Raw genomic sequence first — 25,151 nt, forward strand, 5'->3', positions numbered from 1 at the left:
GATAGGCTGAAAAGAGATTTGGATAGGTTAAGCGAATGGGCAAAGGTTTGGCAGATGGAATACAATGTTGGAAAGTGTGAGGTCATCCACCTTGGGAAAAAAAACAGTAAAAGGGAATATTATTTGAATGGGGAGAAATTACAACATGCTGAGATGCAGAGGGACCTGGGGGTCCTTGTGCATGAAACTCTTTTTGGAGTTTATCTGAAAACATAAAACATTAATCTGTGCCACCCGACCTGGATGACACACCAGACATTTACAAGGCCCTTTTTTCCTTTTTTGTGGTTTTTTTTTTGTGTTTTTCTTTTTTTGTTTTTTTTTTGGGCACTAAAATCACATTTTTTTTTTCCAGTGCCCCCTATAAGAGGGGAGGGGGACACTAAAAGCACCGGCAATTAAAACAAATTAAACTTTAAAACGTAAAATCAAATTAAAATTTGGTTGCCGGGCGTGATGATGCACTCCAGTCCCTCCGGTGCCCACCTCTCGCGGAAGGCCGCGAGCGTACCGGTGGACACCGCGTGCTCCATCTCCAAGGACACCTTGGACCGGATGTAAGAGCGGAAGAGAGGCAGGCAGTCAGGTTGAACGACCCCCTCGACCGCCCGCTGCCTGGACCGGCTGATGGCACCCTTGGCCGTGCCCAGGAGCAGTCCTACGAGGAGGCCCTCGGACCTACCCGCTCCCCTCCGCACAGGGTGCCCAAAGATCAGGAGAGTGGGACTCCTTGTGCATGAATCCCAAATGGTTAGTTTGCAAGTGCAGCAGGTAATCAGATAGGCGAATGGAATGTTGGCCTTCATTGCGAGAGGGATGGAGTACAAAAGCAGGGAGGTCCTGCTGCAACTGTATAGGGTGTTGGTGAGGCCGCACCTGGAGTACTGCGTGCAGTTTTGGTCACCTTACTTAAGGAAGGATATACTGGCTTTGGAGGGGGTACAGAGACGATTCACGCGGCTGATTCCGGAGATGAGGGGGTTACTTTATGATGATAGATTGAGTAGACTGGGTCTTTACTCGTTGGAGTTCAGAAGGATGAGAAACATTTAAAATCATGAAAGAGATAGACATGATATAGGCAGAGAGGTTGTTTCCACTGGTAGGGGAGGCTAGAACTAGGGGGCACAGCCTCAAAATATGGGGGAGTCAAATTAAAACCGAGTTGGAAGGAATTTCTTCTCCCAGAGCGTTGTGAATCTGTGGAATTCTCTGCTCAAGGAAGCAGTTGAGGATAGCTCATTGAATGTATTCAAGTCACAGATAGATAGATTTTTAACCAATAAGGGAATTAAGGGTTACGGGGAGAGGGCAGGTAAGTGGAGCTGAGTCCACGGCCACATCAGCCATGATCTTATTGAATGGCGGAGCAGGCTCGAGGGGCTAGATGGCCTACTCCAGTTCCTAATTCTTATGTTCTTATGTTCTTATGTTAAAAAATGATAGAAAGGGAGAATAGATTATGAAAGTAAAGTAGCATAGAATATAAAAACAGACAGTAAGAATTTCTACAGGTACATAAAAAGGAAAAGAGTGGCTAAAGTAAATGTTAGTCCCCCAGAGGATAAGACTGGGGAATTAATAATGGGGAACAGGGAAATGGCAGAGACCTTGAACAAATATTTTATATCAGTTCACGGTAGAAGACACGAAAAACATCTCAATAGTGGATAATCAAGGGGCTATAGGGAGGGAGGAACTTTAAATAATCACTGTCACTAAAGAAGTAGTACTCGGTCAAATAACGGGACTAAAAGCGGACAAGTCCCTTGGACCTTATGGCTTACAGCCTAGGGTCTTAAAAGAAATGGCTGCAGAAATAGTGGTTGCATTGGTTGTAATCTACGAAAATTCCATGGATTCTGCGGAGGTCCCAGCAGATTGGAAAATCGCAAGTCGAGGAGTCCTGCTCCTCCTCTGGTTCTGGACGGCAGAGAAACCCAAGGCAAAAAACAAAAAGGGCCACTGAATATAAAGGGGCTGCAGGAGGGGTCAAAACTAAAAATCATGGATTAAAAACTAGTATTAAAACACTCTACCTAAACGCACGCAGCATTCGAAATAAAGTAAATGAGTTGACGGCACAAATCATTACAAATGGGTATGATTTAGTGGCCATTACAGAAACGTGGTTGCAGGGTGGCCAAGACTGGGAATTAAACATACAGGGGTATCTGACGATTCGGAAAGATAGACAAGAAGGGAAAGGAGGTGGGGTAGCTCTGCTAATAAAGGATGATATCAGGGCAGTTGTGAGAGACAATATTGGCTCCAATGAACAAAATGTTGAATCATTGTGGGTGGAGATTAGAGATAGTAAGGGGAAAAAGTCACTGGTGGGCGTAGTTTATAGGCCCCCAAATTACAACTTCACGGTGGGGCGGACAATAATCAAGGGAATAATGGAGGCATGTGAAAAAGGAACGGCAGTAGTCATGGGGGATTTTAACCTACATATCGATTGGTCAAATCAAATCGCACGGGGTGGCCTGGAGGAGGAATTCATAGAATGCATACGGGATTGTTTCTTAGACCATTATGTTACAGAACCTACAAGGGAGCAAGCTATCTTAGATCTGGTCCTGTGTAATGAGACAGGAATAATAAACGATCTCCTCGTAAAAGATCCTCTCGAGTGATCACAGTATGGTTGAATTTGTAATACAGATTGAAGGTGAGGAAGTCGTGTCTCAAACGAGCATACTATGCTTAAACAAAGGGGACTACAGTGGGATGAGGGCAAAGTTGGCTAAAGTAGACTGGAAACACAGACTAAACGGTGGCACAATTGAGGAACAGTGGAGGACTTTTAAGGAGCTCTTTCATAGTGCTCAACAAAAATATATTCCAGTGAAAAGAAGGGCGGTAAGAGAAGGGATAACCAGCCGTGGATAACCAGGGAAATTAAGGAGAGTATCAAATTAAAAACCAATGCGTATAAGGTGGCCAAGGTTAGTGGGAAAATAGAAGATTGGGAAAATTTTAAATGACAGCAAAGAATGACTAAGAAAGCAATAAAGAAAGGAAAGATAGATTACAAAGGTAAACTTGCGCAAAACATAAAAACGGATAGTAAAAGCTTTTACAGATATATAAAACGGAAAAGAGTGACTAAAGTAAATGTTGGTCCCTTAGAAGATGAGAAGGGGGATTTAATAATGGGAAATGTGGAAATGGCTGAGACCTTAAACAATTATTTTGCTTCGGTCTTCACAGTGGAAGACACAGAAACATGCCAGAAATTGCTGGTCACAGGAATGTGGGAAGGGAGGACCTGGAGACAATCACTATCACAAGGCGGGTAGTGCTGGACAGGCTAATGGGATTCAAGGTAGACAAGTCCCCTGGTCCTGATGAAATGCATCCCAGGGTATTAAAAGAGATGGCGGAAGTTATAGCAGATGCATTCGTTATAATCTACCAAAATTCTCTGGACTCTGGGGAGGTACCAGCGGATTGGAAAGCAGCTAATGTAACGCCTCTGTTTAAAAAAGGGGGCAGACAAAAGGCAGGTAACTATAGTTTAACATCTGTAGTGGCGAAAATGCTTGAAACTATCATTAAGGAAGAAATAGCGGGACATCTAGATAGGAATAGTGCAATCAAGCAGATGCAGCATGGATTCATGAAGGGGAAATCATGTTTAACTAATTTACTGGAATTCTTTGAGGATATAACGAGCATGGTGGATAGAGGTGTACCGATGGATGTGGTGTATTTAGATTTCCAAAAGGAATTCGATAAGGTGCCACACAAAAGGTTACTGCAGAAGTTAAAGGTACGCGGTGTCAGTGGAAATGTATTAGCATGGATAGAGAATTGGCTGGCTAACAGAAAGCAGAGAGTTGGGATAAATGGGTCCTTTTCGGGTTGGAAATCGGTGGTTAGTGGTGTGCCACAGGGATCAGTGCTGGGACCACTACTGTTTACAATATACATAGAAGAACTGGAAGAGGGGACAGAGTGTAGTGTAACAAAATTTGCAGATGACACGGAGATTAGTGGGAAAGCGGGTTGTGTAGAGGACACAGAGAGGCTGCAAAGAGATTTAGATAGGTTAAGCGAATGGGCTAAGGTTTGGCAGATGGAATACAATGTCGGAAAGTGTGAGGTCAACCACCTTGGGAAAAAAAACAAATAAGGGAATACTATTTGAATGGGGAGAAATTACAACATGCTGCGGTGCAGAGCGACCTGGAGGTCCTTGTGCATGAATCCCAAAAAGTTAGTTTGCAGGTGCAGCAGGTAATCAGGAAGGCGAATGGAATGTTGGCCTTCAGTGCGAGAGGGATGGAGTACAAAAGCAGGGAGGTCCTTCTGCAACTGTATAGGGTATTGGTGAGGCCGCATCTGCGTGTAGTTTTGGTCGCCTTACTTAAGGAAGGATATACTGGCTTTGGAGGGGGTACAGAGACGATTCACTAGGTTGATTCCGGAGATGAGGGGGTTACCTTATTATGATAGGTTGAGTAGACTGAGTCTTTACTCGTTGGAGTTCAGAAGGATGAGGGGTGATCTTATAGAAACATTTAAAATAATAAAAGGGTTAGACAAGATAGGGGCAGAGAGGTTGTTTCCACTGGTCAGGAAGACTAGAACTAGGGGGCACAGCCTCAAAATATGGGGGAGCCAATTTAATACCGAATTGAGAAGGAATTTCTTCTCCCAGAGGGTTGTGAATCTGTGGAATTCTCTGCCCAAGGAAGCAGTTGAGGCTAGCTCATTGAATGTATTCAAGTCACAGATAGATAGATTTTTAACTAATAACGGAATTAAGGGTTATGGGGAGTGGGCGGGTAAGTGGAGCTGAGTCCACGGCCAAATCAGCCATGATCTTGTTGAATGGCGGAGCAGGCTCGAGGGGCTAGATGGACTACTCCTGTTCCTAATTCTTATGTTCTTATGTTCTTATGCTGCAACTGTACAAAGTATTGATGAGGCTACACCTAGCGTACTGCATACAGTTTTGGTCTCCGTAGTTAAGGAAGGATACACTTGCAATGGACGCTGTTCAGAGAAGGTTCACAAGGTTGATTCCGGAGATGAGGGGGTTGACATAAAGACAGGTTGAGTAGGTTGGGCCTATACTCATTGGAGTTCAGAAGAATGAGAGATGATCTTACCGAAACATTTCAGATAAAGGGGTGGCTCGAAAATATTAATGCAGAGAGGATATTTCCACTCATTGGGGAAACTGAAACTAGGCGACATAGTATCAGAATATGGGGCCCCCCATTTAAAACTGAGATGATGAGTAAATCTGTGGAATTCCCTGCCCCAGAGAGCTGTGGAGGCTGGGTCATTGAATATATTTAAGGCGGAGATAGACAGATTTTTGAGCGATAAGGGAATAAAGGGTTATGGGGAGTGGGCAGGGAAGTGGAGCTGAGTCCATGATCAGTTCAGCCATGATCTTATTAAATGGCGGAGCAGGCTCGAGTGGCCAAATGGCCTACTTTTGCTCCTATTTCTTATGTTCTTATATTCTTATGTTTCCAGTGATGTTTCCTAGGGGTTGGTACTTGCCGTCTACTGCTATTCTTGATATCTAGTAATGATTTGGACTTTGGCATACTGGGCACAATTTCAACATTTGCGGGTGACACAAAACTTGGAAGTATAGTAAAAAGTGAGGAGGCTAGGGATAGACTTCTCAAGAGGACACCGACAGGCTGCTGGAATTGGCAGAAACGGGGTTGATGAAGTTTAGCCAGAAAAGTGCGAAGTGACACATTTTAGTAGGAAGAACGAGGAGAGACAATATAGACTATCGGGTGCAAATCTAAAGAGGGTCCTGAAACAGAGAGACCTGGGAGTCTATGTGCACAAATTGTTGAAGGTGGCAGGGCAGGTTGAAAAAGTGGTTCGAAAAGTATATGGGATCCTCGGTTTTATAAACAGAGGCATAGAGTACAAAAGCAAGGAAGTTGTGATGAATGTTTATAAAACACTGGTTCAGCCACAACTGAAGTATTATGTGCAATTCTGGGTTCGGGCACTTTAGAAAGGATGTGAAGGCTTTCGAGAGGATACAGAAAAGATTTACAAGAATGGTTCCAGGGATCAGGGACTTCAATTACATAGATAGGCTGGAGAAACTGGGATTGTTATCCTTAGAGCAGAGACGATTGAGAGGAGATTTGATCGAAGTGTTCAAAATTATGAGTGGTCGAGACAGAGTAGATAGAGAGAAACTATCCCCATTGGCGGAAGGATCGCGAACCAGAGGACACAGATTTAAGGTGATTGGCAGAAGATGCAATGGCGACATGAGGAAAAACATTTTTACGCAGAGTATTTATGATCTGGAATAAAATACCTGAAAGATTGGTTGAGGCAGATTCAATCGTGGCTTTCAAAAGAGAATTAGATAAGGACCTGAAGGAACTTGAGTGCTATCTCAGTGCAGCAAATAAGGCTGGCAGTAGGATCACGGCAAATTGTTCGCCTGACTCAATAGTTTATTACCCACAGATGCTAATTCTAGCCCCAGAAACAGATTACTAGTCCCTGGGAGACAACAAGATCAGCCAGCTCAAATCTCAACTTGGTCATTTGGGATGTCCGTTGGGACAGGGCGGCGGGGCTTCAATCAGAAAGGCGAGCAGCTTTGTGATGTAATGTGGAGCTGGAAAGAGGACTCCTGCTCTTCCTGGCTTCACAATAAGGTAAGTCAATGTTAAAACTTACCTTTCTGGTGGCAGCCTCCAGTGGTCCTTTTAAGGACCACTGGTTTGGCTGCCAAGTATCTGGAGTAGTATATACAGCGCATGCTGCTTGTCGTATTGGAGCCCCAGGCGCCTGTTTTAAGCCTGAAAAATGTGCCCAGCTCAAATGAATGTTTAGGCCATGCTGTCTACAGAAAGGCTCCATGGGTTGACAGATGATGAATGAATTAAAGACAATTATTGTGTTGGGAATTAAATTCATCAACAGTGATTACATTTAGCGCTTTGGTCTGCAGTGTGGAATTATGGCAGCTTCTGGGTCTGCATTGTCAGTATGTCTTCGTAACTTACAGGACAGGAGGCCGTTTGTCCCATTATACCTGTGCTGGCTCTTTGAAAGATCAGTTATACTTAGTCCCACAACCCCGCTTTTTGTCTGTAACCCTGTAAGTTTCTCACCCTCAAGTACCTATTTAACTCTGTTGGAAATTATTTATGGAATCAGCTTCCACACCTTTTCAGGGAAAGTGAAAACACTTTTCCTCATCTCTCCTCAAGATCTTTTTCCCAATAATTCTGAATGTATGACTTCTAATTATTGACCCACGAGCCAGAGGGAATATTTTTTCTGTATTTACTCTATCAAAACCTCTCATCATCTTGAAAACCTTTAGGTCACCTCTTAACATTCTCTATTTCAAGGAAAACAATCCTAACTTTTCCAACCTTTCCTCATAACTGAAATCCCTCATCCCTGGTAGCACCCTGGTAAACCTCCTCTGTACCCTTTCTGATGCCTTCAATTCTTTCCTGATATGTGGTGTCAGAATTGTCCACAATACTCCAGCTGAGGCCCAACCAGTGATTTTAAAAATTCTAGTTTGATCTCTTTTCTTTTATATTCTATTCCTCTATTTAGAAAAAACAAATAATCCATATGCTTTTTGACTACTTTATCAACTTGCCCTGTCACCTTTAAGGATTTGTGCATATGGGCACCAAGGTCTCTCTGCTCATTATACTTTTCAAAAACGTGTAATTTATAGTACACTGCTATCCCATATTAGTCCTCCAAAAGTGCATCACTTCACACTTCTCCACAGTAAAATCCATTTGCCATGCTTCTGCCTGTTTCACCAATTTGTCTACATCAGTCAACAACGATCCTCATCATCATAGAATCATAGAATCATTGAAGTTTACAGCATGGAAGGAGACCATTTCAGCCCATCGTGTCCGCACCGGCCAACAAGACACTATCCAGCCTAATCCCATATTCCAGCTCTAGGTCCGTAATCCTGCAGGTTATGGCACTTCAGGTGCACATCCAAGTGCTTTTTAAATGTGGTGAGTGTTTCTGCCTCTGCCACCCTTTCAGGCAGTGAGTTCCAGACCCCCACAACTCTCTGCGTGAAGAAATTTCCCCTCAAATCCCCTCTAAACCCTCTACCAATTACCTTAAATTTATGCCTCCTGGTTGTTAACCCCTCTGCTAAGGGAAATAGGCCCTTTCCATCCACTATATCTAGGCCCTTCATAATTTTATACACCTCAATGAGGTCTCCTCTCAGTCGCCTCTGTTCCAATGAAAACAAATTCAGCCTATCCAATCTGTCTTCATAGCTTAGATTGTCCACTCCCGGCAACATCCTCATAAATCTTATCTGTACCCTCTCCAGTGCAATCACGTCCTTCCTGTAATGCGGTGCCCATTCTACACATTATCTCATCATAGGATAGCCCTCTCGTCTCAGGAGCATTCTTCCTGCATCTAACTTGTCCAATCCCGTCAGAATTTTATATGTTTCTAGAGATCCCCTCTCATTCTTTTAAATTCCACTGAATATAAGCCTAGTCAATCCAGTCTTTCTTCATATGTCAGTTCTGTCATCCCGGGAATCAGTCTGATGAACCTTCGCTGCACTCCCTCAATAGCAAGAATGTGCTTCCTCAGATTATGAGACCAAAACTGCACACAATATTCAAGGTGTGGCCTCACCAAAGCCCTGTACAACTGTAGTAAGACCTCCCTGCTCCTAGACTTAAATCCTCTCGCTATGCCATGCCATTTGCCTTCTTCACCGCCTGCTGTGCCTGTATGCCAACTTTCAATGACTGATGTACCATGACACCCAGGTCTCGTTGCACCTCCCCTTTTATGAATCTGTCACTATTCAGATAATAATCTGCCTTCCTGTTTTTACCACCAAAGTGGATAACCTCACATTTATCTACATTATACCGCATTTGCCATGTATTTGCCCACTCACCTAACCTATCCAAGTCACCCTGCAGCCTCTTAGCATCCTCCTCACAGCTCACACTGCCACCCAGCTTAGTGTCATCTGCAAACTTGGAGATATTACCTTCAATTCCTTCGTCTAAATCATTAATGTATATTGTAAATAGCGGGGGTCCCAGCATTGAACCTTGCGGTACCCCACTAGTCACTGCCTGCCATTCTGAAAAGGACCCGTTTATTCCTACTCTTTGCTTCCTGTCTGCCAATCAGTTCTCTATCCACATCAGTACATTACCCCCAATACCATGTGTTTTATTTTTGCACACTAATCTCTTGTGTGGGACCTTGTCAAAAGCTTTTTGAAAGTCTAAATATACCACATCCACTGGCTCTCCCTTGTCCACTCGACTGGTTACATCCTCAAAAAATTCTAGAAGATACGTCAAGCATGATTTCCCTTTCATAAATCCATGCTGACTTGGACCGATCCTGTCACTGCTTTCCAAATGCGCTGCTATTACATCTTTAACAATTGATTCCAACAGTTTCCCTATCACCAATGTCAGGATAACCGGTCTATAATTCCCTGTTTTCTCTCTCCCTCCTTTTTTAAAAAGTGGGGTTACATTAGCTACCCTCCAGTCCATAGTAACTGATCCAGAGTCTATAGAATGTTGGAAAATGACCACCAATGCAGCCACTATTTCTAGGGCCACTTCCTGAAGTACTCTGGGATGCAGACTATCAGGCTCTGGGGATTTATCGGCCTTCAATCCCATCAATTTCCCTAACACAATTTGCCGACTAATAAAGATTTCCTTTAGTTCCTCCTTCTCGCGAGACCCTCGGTCCCCTCATATTTCCGGAAGGTTATTTGTGTCTTCCTTAGTGATGACAGAACCAAAGTATTTGTTCAATTGGTCTGCCATTTTTTTGTTCCCCATTATAAATTTACCTGATTCTGACTGTAAGGGACCTACATTTGTCTTCACTAATCTTTTTCTCTTCACGTAAAAGCTTTTGCATTCAGTTTCTATGTTCCCTGCAAGCTTACTCTCATATTCTATTTTCCCCCTCCTAATTAAACCCTTTGTCCTTCTCTGCTGAATTCCAGATTCCTCCCAGTCCTTAGGTTTGTTGCTTTTTCTAGCCAATTTATATGCCGCTTCCTTGGTTTTAACACTATCCTTATTTCACTTGTTAGCCATGATTGAGGCACCTTCCCCGTTTTATTTTTACTCCAGACAGGGATGTATAATTGCTGAAGTTCATCCATGTGATCTTTAAATGTTTGCCATTGCTTATCCACCGTCAACCCTTTAAGTATCATTCGCCAGTCTATCCTAGCCAGTTCACGTCTCAGACGGTCGAAGTTACCTTTCTTTAAGTTCAGGACTCTAGTCACTGAACTAACTATGTCACTCTCCATCTTAATGAAGAATTCTACCATATGATGGTCACTCTTCCTCAAGGGGCCTCGCACAACAAGATTGCTAATTAATCCTCTCTCATTACACAACGCCCAGTCTAGGATGGCCAGCTCTCGAGACTCCAGGATGGAATGTTGCCTCCCTGGTGCAAGGGTCAAGGATGTCTCGGAGCGGCTGCAGGACAGTTTGAAGGGGGAGGGTGAACAGCCAGTTGTCGTGGTGCATATAGGTACCAACGATATAGGTAAAAAATGGGATGAGGTCATACAAGACGAATTTAGGGAGGTAGGAGTTAAATTAAAAAGCAGGACCTCAAAGGTAGAAATTGCTACCAATGCATCATGCTAATCAGAGTAGGAATAGCAGGATAGCTAAGATCAATGAGTGGCTTGAGGATTGGTGCAGCAGGGAGGGATTCAAATTCCTGGGACATTGGAACCGATTCTGGGAGAGGTGGGACCAGTACAAACCAGACAGTCTGCACCTGGGAAGGACTGGAACCAATGTCCTAGGGGGCGTGTTTGCTAGTGCTGTTGGGGAGGAGTTAAACTAATGTGGCAGGGGGATCGGAACCTATGCAGGAGACAGAGGGAAGTAAAATGAGGGCAGAAGCAAAAGATAGAAAGAAGGAAAGTAAAAGTGAAGGGCAGAGAAACCCAAGACACAAATCAAAAAGGGCCACATTACAGCAAAAGTCTAAAGTGTGTTAAAAAGACAAGCGTGAAGGCTCTGTACCTCAATGCAAGGAGTATTCGTAATAAGGTGGACGAATTAACTATGCAGGCAGCTATTAATGAATATAATATAATTGGGATTACGGAGACATGGTTCCAGGGTGACCAAGGCTGAGAACTCAACATTCAGAGGAATTCAACATTCAGGAAGGATAGACAGAAAGGAAAAGGAGCTGGGGTAGCGTTGCTGGTTAAAGAGGAAATTAACGCAATAGTAAGGAAGGACATTAGCTTGGATGATGGAATCTGTATGGGTAGAGCTGTGGAATACCAAAGGGCAGAAAATGCTAGTGGAAGTTGTGTACAGACCACCAAACAGTCGTAGTGAGGTTAGTGACAGCATCAAACAAGAAATTATGGATGCGTGCAATAAAGGTACAGCAATTATCATGGGCGACTTTAATCTACATATAGATTGGGCTAACCAAACTGGTCGCAATACGGTGGAGGAGGATTTCCTGGAGTGAATTAGTGATGGTTTTCTCGACCAATATGTCGAGGAACCAACTAGAGGCTGGCCATCCGAGACTGGGTGATGTGTAATGAGAAAGGACTAATTAGCAATCGTATTGTGCGAGGCCCCTTGGAGAAGAGTGACCAAAATATGGTACAATTCGTTATTAAGATGGAGAGTGACACGGAGACTAGGTTCCTGAACTTAAGGAAAGGTAACTTCGATGGTATAAGACGTGAATTGGCTAGAATAGACTGGCGAATGATACTTAAAGGGTTGACGGTGGATAGACAATGGCAAACACTTAAAGATCACATGGATGAACTTCAACAAGAAATGGCAGACCAATTGAACAAATACTTCGGTTCTGTCTTCACGAAGGAAGACACAAATAACCTTCCGAATGTACTCAGGGACCGAGGGTCTGGCGAGAAGGAGGAACTGAAGAAAATCCCTGTCTGGAGTAAAAATAAAACGGGGAAGGTGGCTCAATCGTGGCAAACAAGGGAAATTAGGGATAGTGTTAGATGCAAGGAAGAGGCATATAAGTTGGCCAGAAAAAGCAGCAAACCTGAGGACTGGGAGAAATTTAGAATTCAGCAGAGGAGGACAAAGGGTTTAATTAGGAGGGGGAAAATAGAATATGAGAAGAAGCTTGTTGGGAACATAAAAACTGATTGAAAAAGCTTCTATAGATATGTGAACAGAAAAAGATTAGTGAAGACAAACGTAGGTCTCTTGCAGTCAGATTCAGGTGAATTTATAATGGGGAACAAAGAAATGGCAGACCAATTGAACAAATACTTCGGTTCTGTCTTCACGAAGGAAGACACAAATAACCTTCCGAATGTACTCGGGGACCGAGGGTCTGGCGAGAAGGAGGAACTGAAGGAAATCCTTATTAGTCAGGAAATTGTGTTTGGGAAATTGATGGGATTGAAGGCCGATAAATCTCCGGGGCCTGATAGTCTGCATCCCAGAGTACTTCAGGAAGTGGCCCTAGAAATAGTGACTGCATTGGTGGTCATTTTCCAACATTCTATAGACTCTGGATCAGTTACTATGGACTGGAGGGTAGCTAATGTAACACCACTTTTTAAAAAAGGAGGGAGAGAGAAAACGGGTAATTATAGACTGGTTAGCCTGATATCAGTAGTGGGGAAAATGTTGGAATCAATTATTAAAGATGAAATAGAAGCGCATTTGGAAAGCAGTGACAGGATCGTTCCAAGTCAACATGGATTTATGAAAGGGGAATCATGCTTGACAAATCTTCTGGAATTTTTTGAGGATGTAACTAGTAGAGTGGACAAGGGAGAACCGGTGGATGTGGTGTATTTGGACTTTCAAAAGACTTTTGACAAGGTCCCACACAAGAGATTGATGTGCAAATTTAAAGCACATGGTATTGGGGGGAATGTATTGACGTGGATAGAGGACAGGTTGGCAGACAGGAAGCAGAGATTCGGGATAAACGGGTCCTTTTCAGAATGGCAGGCTGTGATTAGTGGGGTGCCGCATGGCTCAGTGCTGGGACCCTAGCTATTTACAATATACATCAATGATTTAGATGAAGGAATTGTGAGTAATATCTCCAAGTTTGTAGATGACACTGAGCTGGGTGGCGGTCTGAGCTGTGAGGAGGACGCTAAGAGGCTGCAGGGTGACTTGGACAGGTTAGATGAGTGGGCAAATACATGGCAGATGCAGTATAATGTCGATAAATGTGAGGTTATCCACTTTGGTGGCAAAAACACGAAGGCAGAATATTAGCTGAATGGCAGCAGATTAGGAAAAGGGGAGGTGCAACAAAACCTGGGTGTCATGGTACATCAGTCATTGAAAGTTGGCGTGCAGGTACAGCAGGCGAAGAAGGCAAATGGCATGTTGGCCTTCATAGCTAGGTGATTTGAGTATAAGAGCAGGGAGGTCTTACTGCAGTTTTACAGGGCCTTGGTGAGGCCTCACGTGGAATATTATGTTCAGTTTTGGTCTCCTTATCTGAGGAAAGACGTTCTTGCTATTGAGGGAGTGCAGCGAAAGTTCACCAAACTGATTTCCGGGACTGACATATGAGGAGAGGCTGGATCGACTGGGCCTGTACTCACTGGAGTTTAGAAGGATGAGAGGGGATCTCATAGAAACATAAAAAATTCTGACGAGACTGGACAGGTCAGATGCAGGAAGAATGTTCCCGATGTTGGGGAAGTCCAGAACCAGGGGACACAGTCTTAGGATAAGGGGTAAGCCACTGAGATGAGGAGAAACTTCTACACTCAGAGAGTTGTTAACCTGTGGAATTCCCTACCGCAGAGAGTTGTTGATGCCAGTTCATTGGAAATATTCAAGAGGGAGTTCGATATAGCCCTTACGGCTAAAGGGATCAAGGGGTGTGGAGAGAAAGCAGGAAAGGGGTACTGAGGTGACTGATCAGCCATGATCTTATTGAATGGTGGTGCAGGCTCGAGGGGCCGAATGGCCTACTCCTGCACCTATTTTCTATGTTTCTAACTATACTGTCCCCTACTACAACCTGCCCGATGAATGTCTGCCCCACCTGTAACAGGGTCTGTGGCTCTCGTATCAGATTGTTCAGCCATCAAAGAACTCACTTTGGGAGTGGAAGCAAGTCCTCCTCGATTCCGAGGGACTGCCTCTGATGATGATGTGAAGGAAATATTGTTCCTAATAGCGTTATAGGACCCTAGATTACATGTATTCATGGCGCCCCGCCTGCCTCTTCCAGGTGCCTCGGATGACTCAGAAATCTGTGCAGTTACAATTGCGGCAGAGAACACATCAGGAATGCAGTGGTTATTTTTCTACTACAGTTTGAACCACCCGTCCACCACATTCCTGTTAGGTACAGCAGGTTAAAATCAGTCCTATTAAGTCTGAAATTTGTCATTATTTAAAGCTTTTACATGTCACTTAAATTACCCTTTACTGATCCACATGTGAATCTAATTTCTGTAACATTAATTCCAATCATTGTAACAGGAGTTGCTGATGCATTGTGTGTAGTTATAAAATAGTTTTATCTAAAATACTGGTATCTGTCACTGTACTGAGTGATGGACACAAATCTAGAATGTAATTATATAACTGAATCACATTTTGCCCTAAATTTCAATTTACCTTTATCAGTCTTTTGCAGAAGACTTCAAGTTTACCAAATATGTACATTTCTGACACATCAAATGGATTATCTTGTGCCGTTTCAGTTGTATGTTTCTTTGTGTTCTGGAAATATTTGCGATATTCCACTAACAATTTTTTACATTCCTGAAACCCAATAAAATAATGTCACTCAGAAGGTAATTAGATTATTACACATTTCTATTATCATAGAATTATAGAATGATACTGGCTCTTTGAGAGCTATCCCACTCACCTGCTCTTTCCCCGTAGTCCTGCAATTTTTTTCCTTTCAGTAATTATCCAATTCTCTTTTGAATGTTACTATTGAATCTACTTCTCTGCCCTTTCAGGCAGTGCATTCCAGATCGCTGTGCAAAAACATGTTTCCTCAGGTTATCTCTGGTTCTTTTGCCAATCACCTTAAATCTGTGTCCTCTATTACCAACCCTTCTGCCACTGGAAACAGTTTCTCCTTATTTACTCTATCAAAACCATTCAAGATTTTGAATACCTCTATCAAATCTCCTCTTAACCTTCTCTGCTTTAAGGAGAGCAACCCCAGCTTCTCCAGATAATTGATGTCCATCATACCTGATACCATTCTGATAAATCTCTTCTGCACTTACTCCAAGGCCTTGACATCCATCCTGAAGTGTACTGCCCAGAATTGAACATAATATTCTTGCTGAAGCCTAACCAGTCTTTAGCAGCCGTCTCAACTTGTACTGCCACCATCAAAGATTTGTGCACATACATCCAGGGTCTCTCTGTTGCTGCAATCTCTTTACAATTATACCATTTATTTTATATTGCTACTCATCATTCTATCTACCAAAATGCATCACTTCACACTTCTCTATGTTAAACTGTATGCCTGCCCTTTACATCAGTCTGCCCGTTGTCCTGCTGAAGTCTATTTTGTTTAATTCATTCACAGGATGTGTGCATCGCTGCCAAGGCTAGCATTTTTTGCCCATCCCTAATTTCCCATGAGAAGGTGGTGGTGAGCCACCTTCTTGAAGAGTTGCAGTCCGTGTGGTGAAGGTCCTCCCATAGTGCTATTAGGGAGGTGCTCAGGATTGACCCAGCAATGATGAAGGAACAGCAATGTATTTCCAAGTCAGGTTGGTATGTGACTTAGAGGGGAACTTGATGCTGTTCCCATGCGCCTGCTGCCCTTGTTGTTCTCGGTGGTAGAGGTTGCAGATTTGGGAAATGCTGTCGAAGAAGGCTTGGCGAGTTGCTACATTGCATCTTGTAGATGGTACACCCTGCAGCTGGTGCTGGTGCTGGAGGGAGTAAATGTTTAAGGTGGTGGATGTGGTGCCAATCAAGTGGGCTACTTTGTCCTGGATGGTATCGAGCCTCTTGAGTGTTGTTGGAGCTGCACTCAACGAGGCAAGTGGAGAGCATTCCATCACACTCCTGAATTGTGCTTTGTAGATAAGAACATCAGAAATAGAAGCTGGAGTAGGCCATTTGGCTCTTCGAGCCTGCCCAGCCATTCAACAAGATCATGGCAGAACTTCTATTTCAACTACACTTTCCTGCACTATCCCCTTATCCCCTTGTTCTCCAAAGTTTATTGACCTCCGTCTTGAATATACTCAATAACTGAACATCCACATCTTTCTGGGGTAGTGAATTCAAAAATGTATAGCCTTTTGAGCGAAGAAATTTCTCCTCAACTCAGTCCTAAATGGCCGACCCGTTATTTTGAGACAGTGACCCCGTGTTCTAGATTCCCCAGCCAGGGGAAGTATTTCCCAGCATTAAACCTGTCAAGCCCCTTAATAATTTTATATGTTTCAATTAGATCACCTCTCATTCTGCTAAACTCTAGAGAATATAGGCCTAGTCTACTCAATTACGCCTCATAGGGCAATCCCTTCATCCCAGGAACCAGTCTAGTGAATCTTCGTTGCAAGTATGTCTTTCCTTAGGTCAGGAGACTTACACTATACACATTATTTTAGTTGTGGCTTCACCAATGTCCTGTATAATTGTAGTAAGACTTCTTGGGGGAGAAATTGGGTGCATTTATGCCAGCCGTTAGCGCCATTCAACAAGATCGTGGCTGATCTACTTCAACTACACTTTCCTGCACTATCCCCTTATCCCTTAGCTCCACAAAATTTATCGAGCTCCGTTTTCAATACCAGGGGGGTGCGAACGGTGTGCACATGACTTGGCAATCGGGCATGCACCACTAACGACTCCTGCTAAATTTCTGCGGAGGTTTAGCAGCGGCGCTACAGCATTGCACTCGCAGATCATGACGTCATCGCTGTATGCATCACCCCTTTAGCGCCCCAGCCACTAAATTGGGTTTCACCCCCTGAAGCTGTGCTGACCGATAACAGCGACAGCTTCAGGGGGTGCTCCAGTCACTCCTTGGTCACTGGTCTCGCTTGCCGAGCTGATCGTGAGGCACCTCCGTTCCCCAGTGGTCCAGGTACGTGGGTTCCTCGTATGCAGAGTATGCAACTCGGGCCTTTCCCTTTAATTCAGGGAAGAGTCCCTCATACGTGGCAATGCTGCGAGGCCCAATGCATAGCGCTGCTGAACCCTGCGCCCTGCTCCCGGTAACCCGAATTTATCGCAAAGGACGAGACTTCTGCACCTAGTGCACAGTTTCACGCCTCCCGCGTGTTACCTAATTTCTAGGCCCTTTATTGTTATACTCTAATTCCTTTGTAACAAAAGCTAATGTACTATTTGCTTTCTTAATTGCTTGCTGTACTTGCATGTTAACGTTCTGTGATTCATGTACAGGGACACCCAGGTCCCTCTGAATGCAAACATTTCCCAGTCTTTCATCATTCAAAAAATATTCTGCTTTTTTGCTTTTTCTACCAAAGTGGATAACTTTACACTTCCCCCATATTGTATTCCATTTTCCAGGTTCTTTCCCACTCAGTCAACCAGTATATATCTCTCTGTAGCCTCTTTGCGTCCTCCTTACAGATTACATTCCAACACAACTTTGTATCATCAACAAACTTGGATACGTGACATTCAGTCCCTTCATCTGTCATTAACATAGATGGTAAATAGCTAAGGCCAAAGAATTGATTTTTGAGGTACACCGCTAGTTACAGCCTGCCAAACTGAAAAGGCTAGTTTATTCGCACTCTCTGTTTTCTATCCATTAACCAATCCTCAATCCATGCTAATATATTACCACCAATTCCATGAGTCCTAATTTTGTATAATAACCTCTTATATGGCTTTTTGAAAATCCAAATACACTACATCTACTGGGTCACCCTTATCCATCCTACTAGTCATGTCAAACATGATTTCACTTTCACAAAACCATGCTGACTTTGCCTAATTATGTTACAATTTTCTAAGTGCCCTAATAACAGATTCTAGCATTTTGCCGACTACTTATGTCAGGCGAACTGGCCTATAGATTCCCATTTTTTATTTTCCTCCTTTCTTAAATGGCAGGGTTATGTTTACTACCTTTCAATCCTTGTGGTCTGTTCTAGAATCTAGGGAATTCCGAAAAATTAATACCAATGTATCTACTGTCTCCGCAGCTACATCTTTTAAAACTCAAGGTTGCTGGTCGTCGGGTCCAGGGATTTGTTGCCACTTAGTCAGATTAATTTCTCCAGTATTTAAGAGCTGGATTTTTGTTTCTGGCCATTTTGCGGCGTTAATCATGGAGGAGCAGTAAGTATAGGGCCCAATAAAAGTTAGCGCCTCCAACTGAAAAATTTGCCCGAAACTCAGCTGCAATGATCGGGGGCACTAAATCAGGCGTTACACACCTGTGCTAGGCCGCCCCAACTGAAAACTGGCGCACAAAAAATGTTACTTTACTTGCACATGTGCAGATGCCCGCTGTAGTTCCCGAGCGCAGTCGAAAGTTTAGGGCGCGGCACCATGGGGTGGAAATTTGATTGTGCCTCTGTTGCGGCGTTAATCCAGATAGAGCGGTAAATTTTATGGCAACAAATAGTTTGCATCTGACGCCGCAAATTTCAGCAGCTGGGCCTGAGTTTGGAGCAGAGTGCTAAGAACATAAGAACATAAGAAATAGGAGCAGGAATAAGCCATCCGGTCTGCTCTGCCATTAAATACAATCATGGACTCAGGTCCACTTCCCTGCCCGCTCCCCATAACCCCTTATTTCCTTATCGGTTAAGAAACTGTGTATCTCTGTCTTAAATTTATTCAATTTATTCCACAGCTCTCTGAGGCAGCGAATTCCACAACCCTCTGAGAAAAGAAATTCCTCCTCATCTCAGTTTTAAATGGGCAGCCCCTTATGCTAAGATTATGCGTCCTAGTTCTAGTCTCCCCTATCAGTGGAAACATCCTCTCTGCATCCACCTTGTCAAGCCCCCTCATAATCTTATACATTTCGATAAGATCACCTCTCATTCTTCTGAATTCCAAAGAGTAGAGACCCAACCTACTCAACCTTCTCAACCTTTCCTCATAAGTCAACCCCCTCATCTCCAGAATCAACCTAGGAAACCTTCTCTAAACTGCCTCCAAAGCAAGTATATGGTTTCTTGAATATGGAAACCAAAACTGCACGCAGTATTCCAGGTGTAGCCTCACCAATATCCTGTATAACTGTAGCAAGATTTCCTTGCTTTTATACTCCATCCCCTTTGCAATAAAGGCGAAGATTCCATTGGCCTTCCTGATCACTTGCTTTACCTGCATACAAACCTTTTGTGTTTCATGCACAAGTACTCCCAGGTCCCGCTGTACTGCAGCACTTTGTAATTTTTCTCCATTTAAATAATAACTTGCTCTTTGATTTTTTTTCTGCCAAGCTACATAACCTCACACTTTCCAACATTATGCTCCATCTGCCAAATTTTTGCCCACTCACTTAGCCTGCCTATGTCCTTTTGCAGATTTTTGGTTTCCTCCTCACACATTGCTTTTCCTCCCATCTTTGTATCTTCTGAAAACTTGGCTACGTTACACTCGGTCTCTTCATCTAAGTCATTAATATAGATTGTAAATAGTTGGGGTCCCAGTACTGATCCCTGCGTTACCCCACTAGTTTATGATTGCCAACCCAAGAATGAACCATTTATCCCGACTCTCTGTTTTGTTAGTTAGCCAATTTCTATCCCTGCTAATATATTACCCCCAACCCCGTGAACTTTTATCTTGTGCAGTAGCCTTTTATGTGGCACCTTGTCAAATGCCTTCTGGAAGTCCAAATACACCACATCCACTGGTTCCCCTTTATCCACCGTGTCCGTTACATCCTCAAAGAATTCCAGCAAATTTGTCAAACATGACTTTCCTTTCATAAATCCATGCTGACTCTGCCTGACTGAATTATGCTTATCCAAATGTCCTGCTACTGCTTCTTTAATAATGGACTCCAACATTTTCCCAACCATAGATGTTAGGCTAACTGGTCGATAGTTTCCTGCTTTTTGTCTGCCTCCTTTTTTAAATAGGGACGTTACATTTGCAGTTTTCCAATCTCCTGGGACCTCCCCAGAATCCAGGGTATTTTGGTCAATTACAACCAATGCATCCACTATCCCTGCAGCTACTTCTCTTAAGACCCTAGGATGCAAGCCATCAGGTCCAGGGGATTTATCTGCCTTTAGTCCCATTATCTTACTGAGTACCACCTAATTAGTGACTATGATTGTATTAAGTTCCTCCCCCGCTATAGCCCCGTGACTATCCACGGTTGGGATATTTTTAGACACCGTAAAGACTGATAGAAAATATTTGTTCAGAGTTTCTCCCATGTCCATGTTCCCCATGACTAATTCCCTGATCTCGTCCTCTAACGGACCAACATTTATTTTAGCCACTCTTTTCTTTTTTATATACCTATAGAAACTCTTGCGATCTGTTTTTATATTTCGTGCGAGTTTACTTTCATAGTCAATCTTCCCTTTCTTAATCATTGTTTTGGTCATTCTTTGCTGGCTTTTAAAAGCTTCCCAATCTTCTGTCCTCCCAGTAGTTTTGGCCACTTGTTTTTAATTGGATACCGTCATTTATTTCTTTAGTTAGCCATGGATGGCTATCTTTTCTTTTACACTCTTTCCTCCTCACTTGAATATATTTTTCTTAAAAGTTGTGAAATATCTAATAAGGCAGTCATTGCACACCTCTTTTAGGGTGCTAGGCTGGCTGAGCAAGTGAAAATCCCGAGCTAAACAGCCGGCCTCGGAGCGACACAGGAGAGGCCTTGGGGGGGGAAAAAAATCTAAAAAAAAACCACCAAAAATATTCCCAATAAATAACTCATGCCACCACAACGTAAAACGCAAAAAAAATAATTTATAACAATCACAGTAACCTCAGGTCAACATTACATACCTTACTGCAGCCGCTACAGGTTGGAACACCAGCTTTCACAGGCATTCCCGCCAGGCCACGCACTACAGGGCACTAAGGGTCGGGCGCAATCTAAATATCGAGCGAGTGTCGCAACCAGCAGCGTTGTACACTGGCTCAGCACTTCCAGTTGGTAATGTTCCACTCCCCCTCGAAACCAACACTGAATGTCCTGGCGGGGTGCTGGAAGCTGGCCGCCTAACCGGAAGTGCTTCTTGTCGCCATTGCTGCCCCTACGTGTTGCCAACGTGTTTAAAAAGACCAAAAATCCAGCCAAAGAAGATTGCGCATGCATAGTTCCATGTAAGGGTTAAAAATAATAACCAGCTAAATTGTAGCAGCAGCTGAGCTCATGGAAAATTGTAGCAGCAGCTGAGCTCAGTTTTGGCTGATAAGGGAACTTAAGAGAGTTAACAACACCTACGAATAAAATTTCCAAAAACAGTAGGGAGTAAGCTGTCTGGAAACATCGACAGGATGCCTGACAGCGACATATGAAATATTGTAAGATTGCCAAATAATACTACAAATAAACCTTGATTTCCGGATTGATGAAGTCCCTCTCAGGAGTGATTGAGAAGGGTTCTTCCCCTGCATATGCTTGAATAAAGATAGTTTCGAACCTATCTCTGGAGTCTATCAATCGGAGCGTCGATCCTCCATCTCAGTGGGTCTGCTCGGGAGAAAGGAAGATTTCTCCACAACAATTGGCATAGTCGTGGCAGGATCCTGCGGCACCCGAGTGTGGCCAGTGAGGCGAACCAAAATGGGTGAGTATTTTTAAATTACCACCCAATAGTTAGGGTTCAACCCAATGCTGGTCACCCGGTAAGACCACGGTATTCGAAAAAATTTGAGACAGACCCAGGAGAAGGTGCGATCAGGTCGGTTGTACTTGTAAAGCTGCATAACTATAGAGTGAAGCACAGAGTCAGATCTATTAAAGAGCAGAAAAACAAGCGCAAGAAACACCCGAAAGCAGTGGTAGCGAGAAACCCGCTCGGCTTACGATTTTAAAGAGATAACCGAAACAACCATGGATTGGGGGCCCGAGGGGTCAATTACTAAGTTCTTACCTGAGAGAGATAAGAAACCGATGGAGAAAATGACCAAAAAGAGCTGGAGACCGACCGAAACACCAGACCAGCAAAGAGCGTGGTGGGCCGGCCGGACCCACAGTAAAGAAGAGAAGGGATATATGATAGTGCTAGCCTGTTATATTGGTTATGTCAAAATATGCTGCCAAGGTGGTGGCTGTGAAAGCAGCAGACGCCAAGGTGGCGGGACAAGGACCAAAGGGACAATTTAGGGATGGGGTAAGGACTCGCCAAATCCAGTATCTCTGAACGGGGATGACAATGACATAGAATGGGAACAGCTCGAGAGCAAGACGAACGAATACAAATGACAGAGGGAGGGAGGGGATCCACCATCCTACCAAGAGGAGGGCCCTACTGCCCCCCCTCTAGAGGATGAAAGAAAGGTAGCCCCGTTATGGGTGACCCATAGTCAGATCGGACAAGAGGCCTTGACGCCAAAAACGGCCCACGTCCCTTTTACCCCGGCTGAAAAACAAATAATGTTGGGTGAGTTACCCGCCCCTAAGTTGAACCATGCCAGTTCTGAATTTTGTAACAGATTGGAAGAAATGATAGATGCACATGAATTAACATTAGAAGACGCGTTTGGCCAATAAGAGCCAAACCTACATGACAATCGTGGGATCTGACCCCCCAGAATATTCACGAGAAGCGATGGCTGCAAGCTCAGGGCCAAACAAATGATCAGAGATATCAAACCTTTAAGGCCGCCATTAACCGCACGGGGTAGCCTGGAGGAGGAATTCATAGAATGCAGACGGGACAGTATGTTACAGAACCTACAAGGGAGCAAGCTATCTTAGATCTGGTCCTGTGCAATGAGGCAGGAATAATAAACGATCTCCGAGTAAAAGATCCTCGGAATGAGTGATCACAGTATGGTTGAATTTGTAATACAGATTGAGAGTGAGGAAGTAGTGTCTCAAACGAGCGTACTATGCTTAAACAAAGGGGACTACAGTGGGATGAGGGAAAAGTTGGCTAAAGTAGACTGGAAACACAGACTAAACGGTGGCACAATTGAGGAACAGTGGAAGACTTTTAAGGAGCTCTTTCATAGTGCTCAACAAAAATATATTCCAGTGAAAAAGGGCGGTAAGAGAAGGGATAACCAGCCATGGATAACCAAGGAAATAAAGGAGAGTATCAAATTAAAAACCAATGTGTATAAGGTGGCCAAGGTTAGTGGGAAACTAGCAGATTGGGAAAATTTTAAACGACAGCAACGAATGACTAAGAAAGCAATAAAAAAAGGAAAGATAGATTACGAAAGTAAACTTGCGCAAAACATAAAAACATATAGTAAAAGCTTTTAACGATATATAAAACGGAAAAGAGTGACTAAAGTAAATGTTGGTCCCTTAGAAGATGAGAAGGGAGATTTAATAATGGGAAATGTGGAAATGGCTGAGACCTTAAACAATTATTTTGCTTCGGTCTTCACAATGGAAGACACAAAAACCATGCCAAAATTTGCTGGTCACGGGAATGTGGGAAGGGAGGACCTTGAGACAATCACTATCACTAGCGGGGGTAGTGCTGGACAGGCTAATGGAACTCAAGCTAGACAAGTTCCCTGGTCCTGATGAAATGTATCCCAGGGTATTAAAAGAGATGACGGAAGTTATAGCAGATGCATTCGTTATAATCTATCAAAATTCTCTGGACTCTGGGGAGGTACCAGCGGATTGGAAAGCAGCTAATGTAACGCCTCTGTTTAAAAAAGGGGGGCAGACAAAAGGCAGGTAACTAAAGGCCAGTTAGTTTAACATCTGTAGTGGGGAAAATGCTTGAAGCTATCATTAAGGAAGAAATAGCGGGACATCTAGATAGGAATAGTGCAATCAAGCAGACGCAAGATGGATTCATGAAGGGGAAATCATGTTTAACTAATTTACTGCAATTCTTTGAGGATATAATGAGCATGGTGGATAGAGGTGTACCGATGGATGTGGTGTATTTAGATTTCCAAAAGGCATTCGATAAGGTGCCACACAAAAGGTTACTGCAGAAGATAAAGGTACGCGGAGTCAGAGGAAATGCATTAACATGGATAGAGAATTAGCTAGCTAACAGAAAGCAGAGAGTCGGGATAAATGGGTCCTTTTCAGGTTGGAAATCGGTGGTTAGTGGTGTGCCACAGGGATCGGTGCTGGGACCACAACTGTTTACAATATACATAGATGACCTGGAAGAGGGGACAGAGTGTAGTGTAACAAAATTTGCAGATGACACAAAGATTAATGAGAAAGCGGGTTGTGTAGAGTTCACAGAGAGGCTGCAAAGAGATTTAGATAGGTTAAGCGAATGGGCTAAGGTTTGGCAGATGGAATACAATGTCAGAATATGTGAGGTCATCCACCTTGGAAAAAAAAACAGTGAAAGGGAATATTATTTGAATGGGGAGAAATTACAAAATGCTGCAGTGCAGAGGGACCTGGGGGTCCTTGTGCATGAATCCCAAAAAGTTAGTTTGCAGGTGCATTCAGGAAGGCGAATGGAATGTTGGCCTTCATTGTGAGAGGGATGGAATACAAAGGCAGGGAGGTCCTGCTGCAACTGTATAGGGTATTGGTGAGGCCGCACCTGGAGCACTGCGTGCAGTTTTGGTCACCTTTCTTAAGGAAGGATATACTAGCTTTGGAGGGGGTACAGAGACGATTCACCAGGCTGATTCCGGAGATGAGGGGGTTACCTTATGATGATAGATTGAGTAGACTGGGTCTTTACTCGTTGGAGTTCAGAAGGATGAGGGGTGATCTTATAGAAACATTTAAAATAATGAAAGGAATAAACAAGATAGAGGCAGAGAGGTTGTTTCCACTGGTTGGGGAGACTAGAACTAGGGGGCACAGCCTCAAAATATGGGGGAGCCAATTTAAAACCGAGTTGAGAAGGAATTTCTTCTCCCAGAGGGTTGTGAATCTGTGGAATTCTCTGCCCAAGGAAGCAGTTGAGGCTAGTTCATTGAATGTATTCAAATCACAGATAGATTTTTAACCAATAAGGGAATTAAGGTTACGGGGAGCGGGCG

The 25,151-nt window shown here is 43.5% G+C and overlaps 1 protein-coding gene across 1 annotated transcript in view; it reads right to left on the reverse strand.

The window, feature by feature from the left end:
- The window catches only part of LOC139267485 (dynein axonemal heavy chain 8-like), a 2,569,686-nt gene that overhangs the window by 1,937,462 nt on the left and 607,073 nt on the right, over positions 1 to 25,151 (reverse strand). The window contains exon 12 of the mRNA XM_070885867.1: positions 14,667 to 14,813. Coding sequence (XP_070741968.1) covers positions 14,667 to 14,813 — 147 coding nt within the window. The remainder of the gene's footprint in view (positions 1 to 14,666; positions 14,814 to 25,151) is intronic.

The sequence above is a fragment of the Pristiophorus japonicus genome, chromosome 7 (assembly GCF_044704955.1).
Source record: "Pristiophorus japonicus isolate sPriJap1 chromosome 7, sPriJap1.hap1, whole genome shotgun sequence".
Classification (NCBI taxonomy): domain Eukaryota; kingdom Metazoa; phylum Chordata; class Chondrichthyes; family Pristiophoridae; genus Pristiophorus; species Pristiophorus japonicus.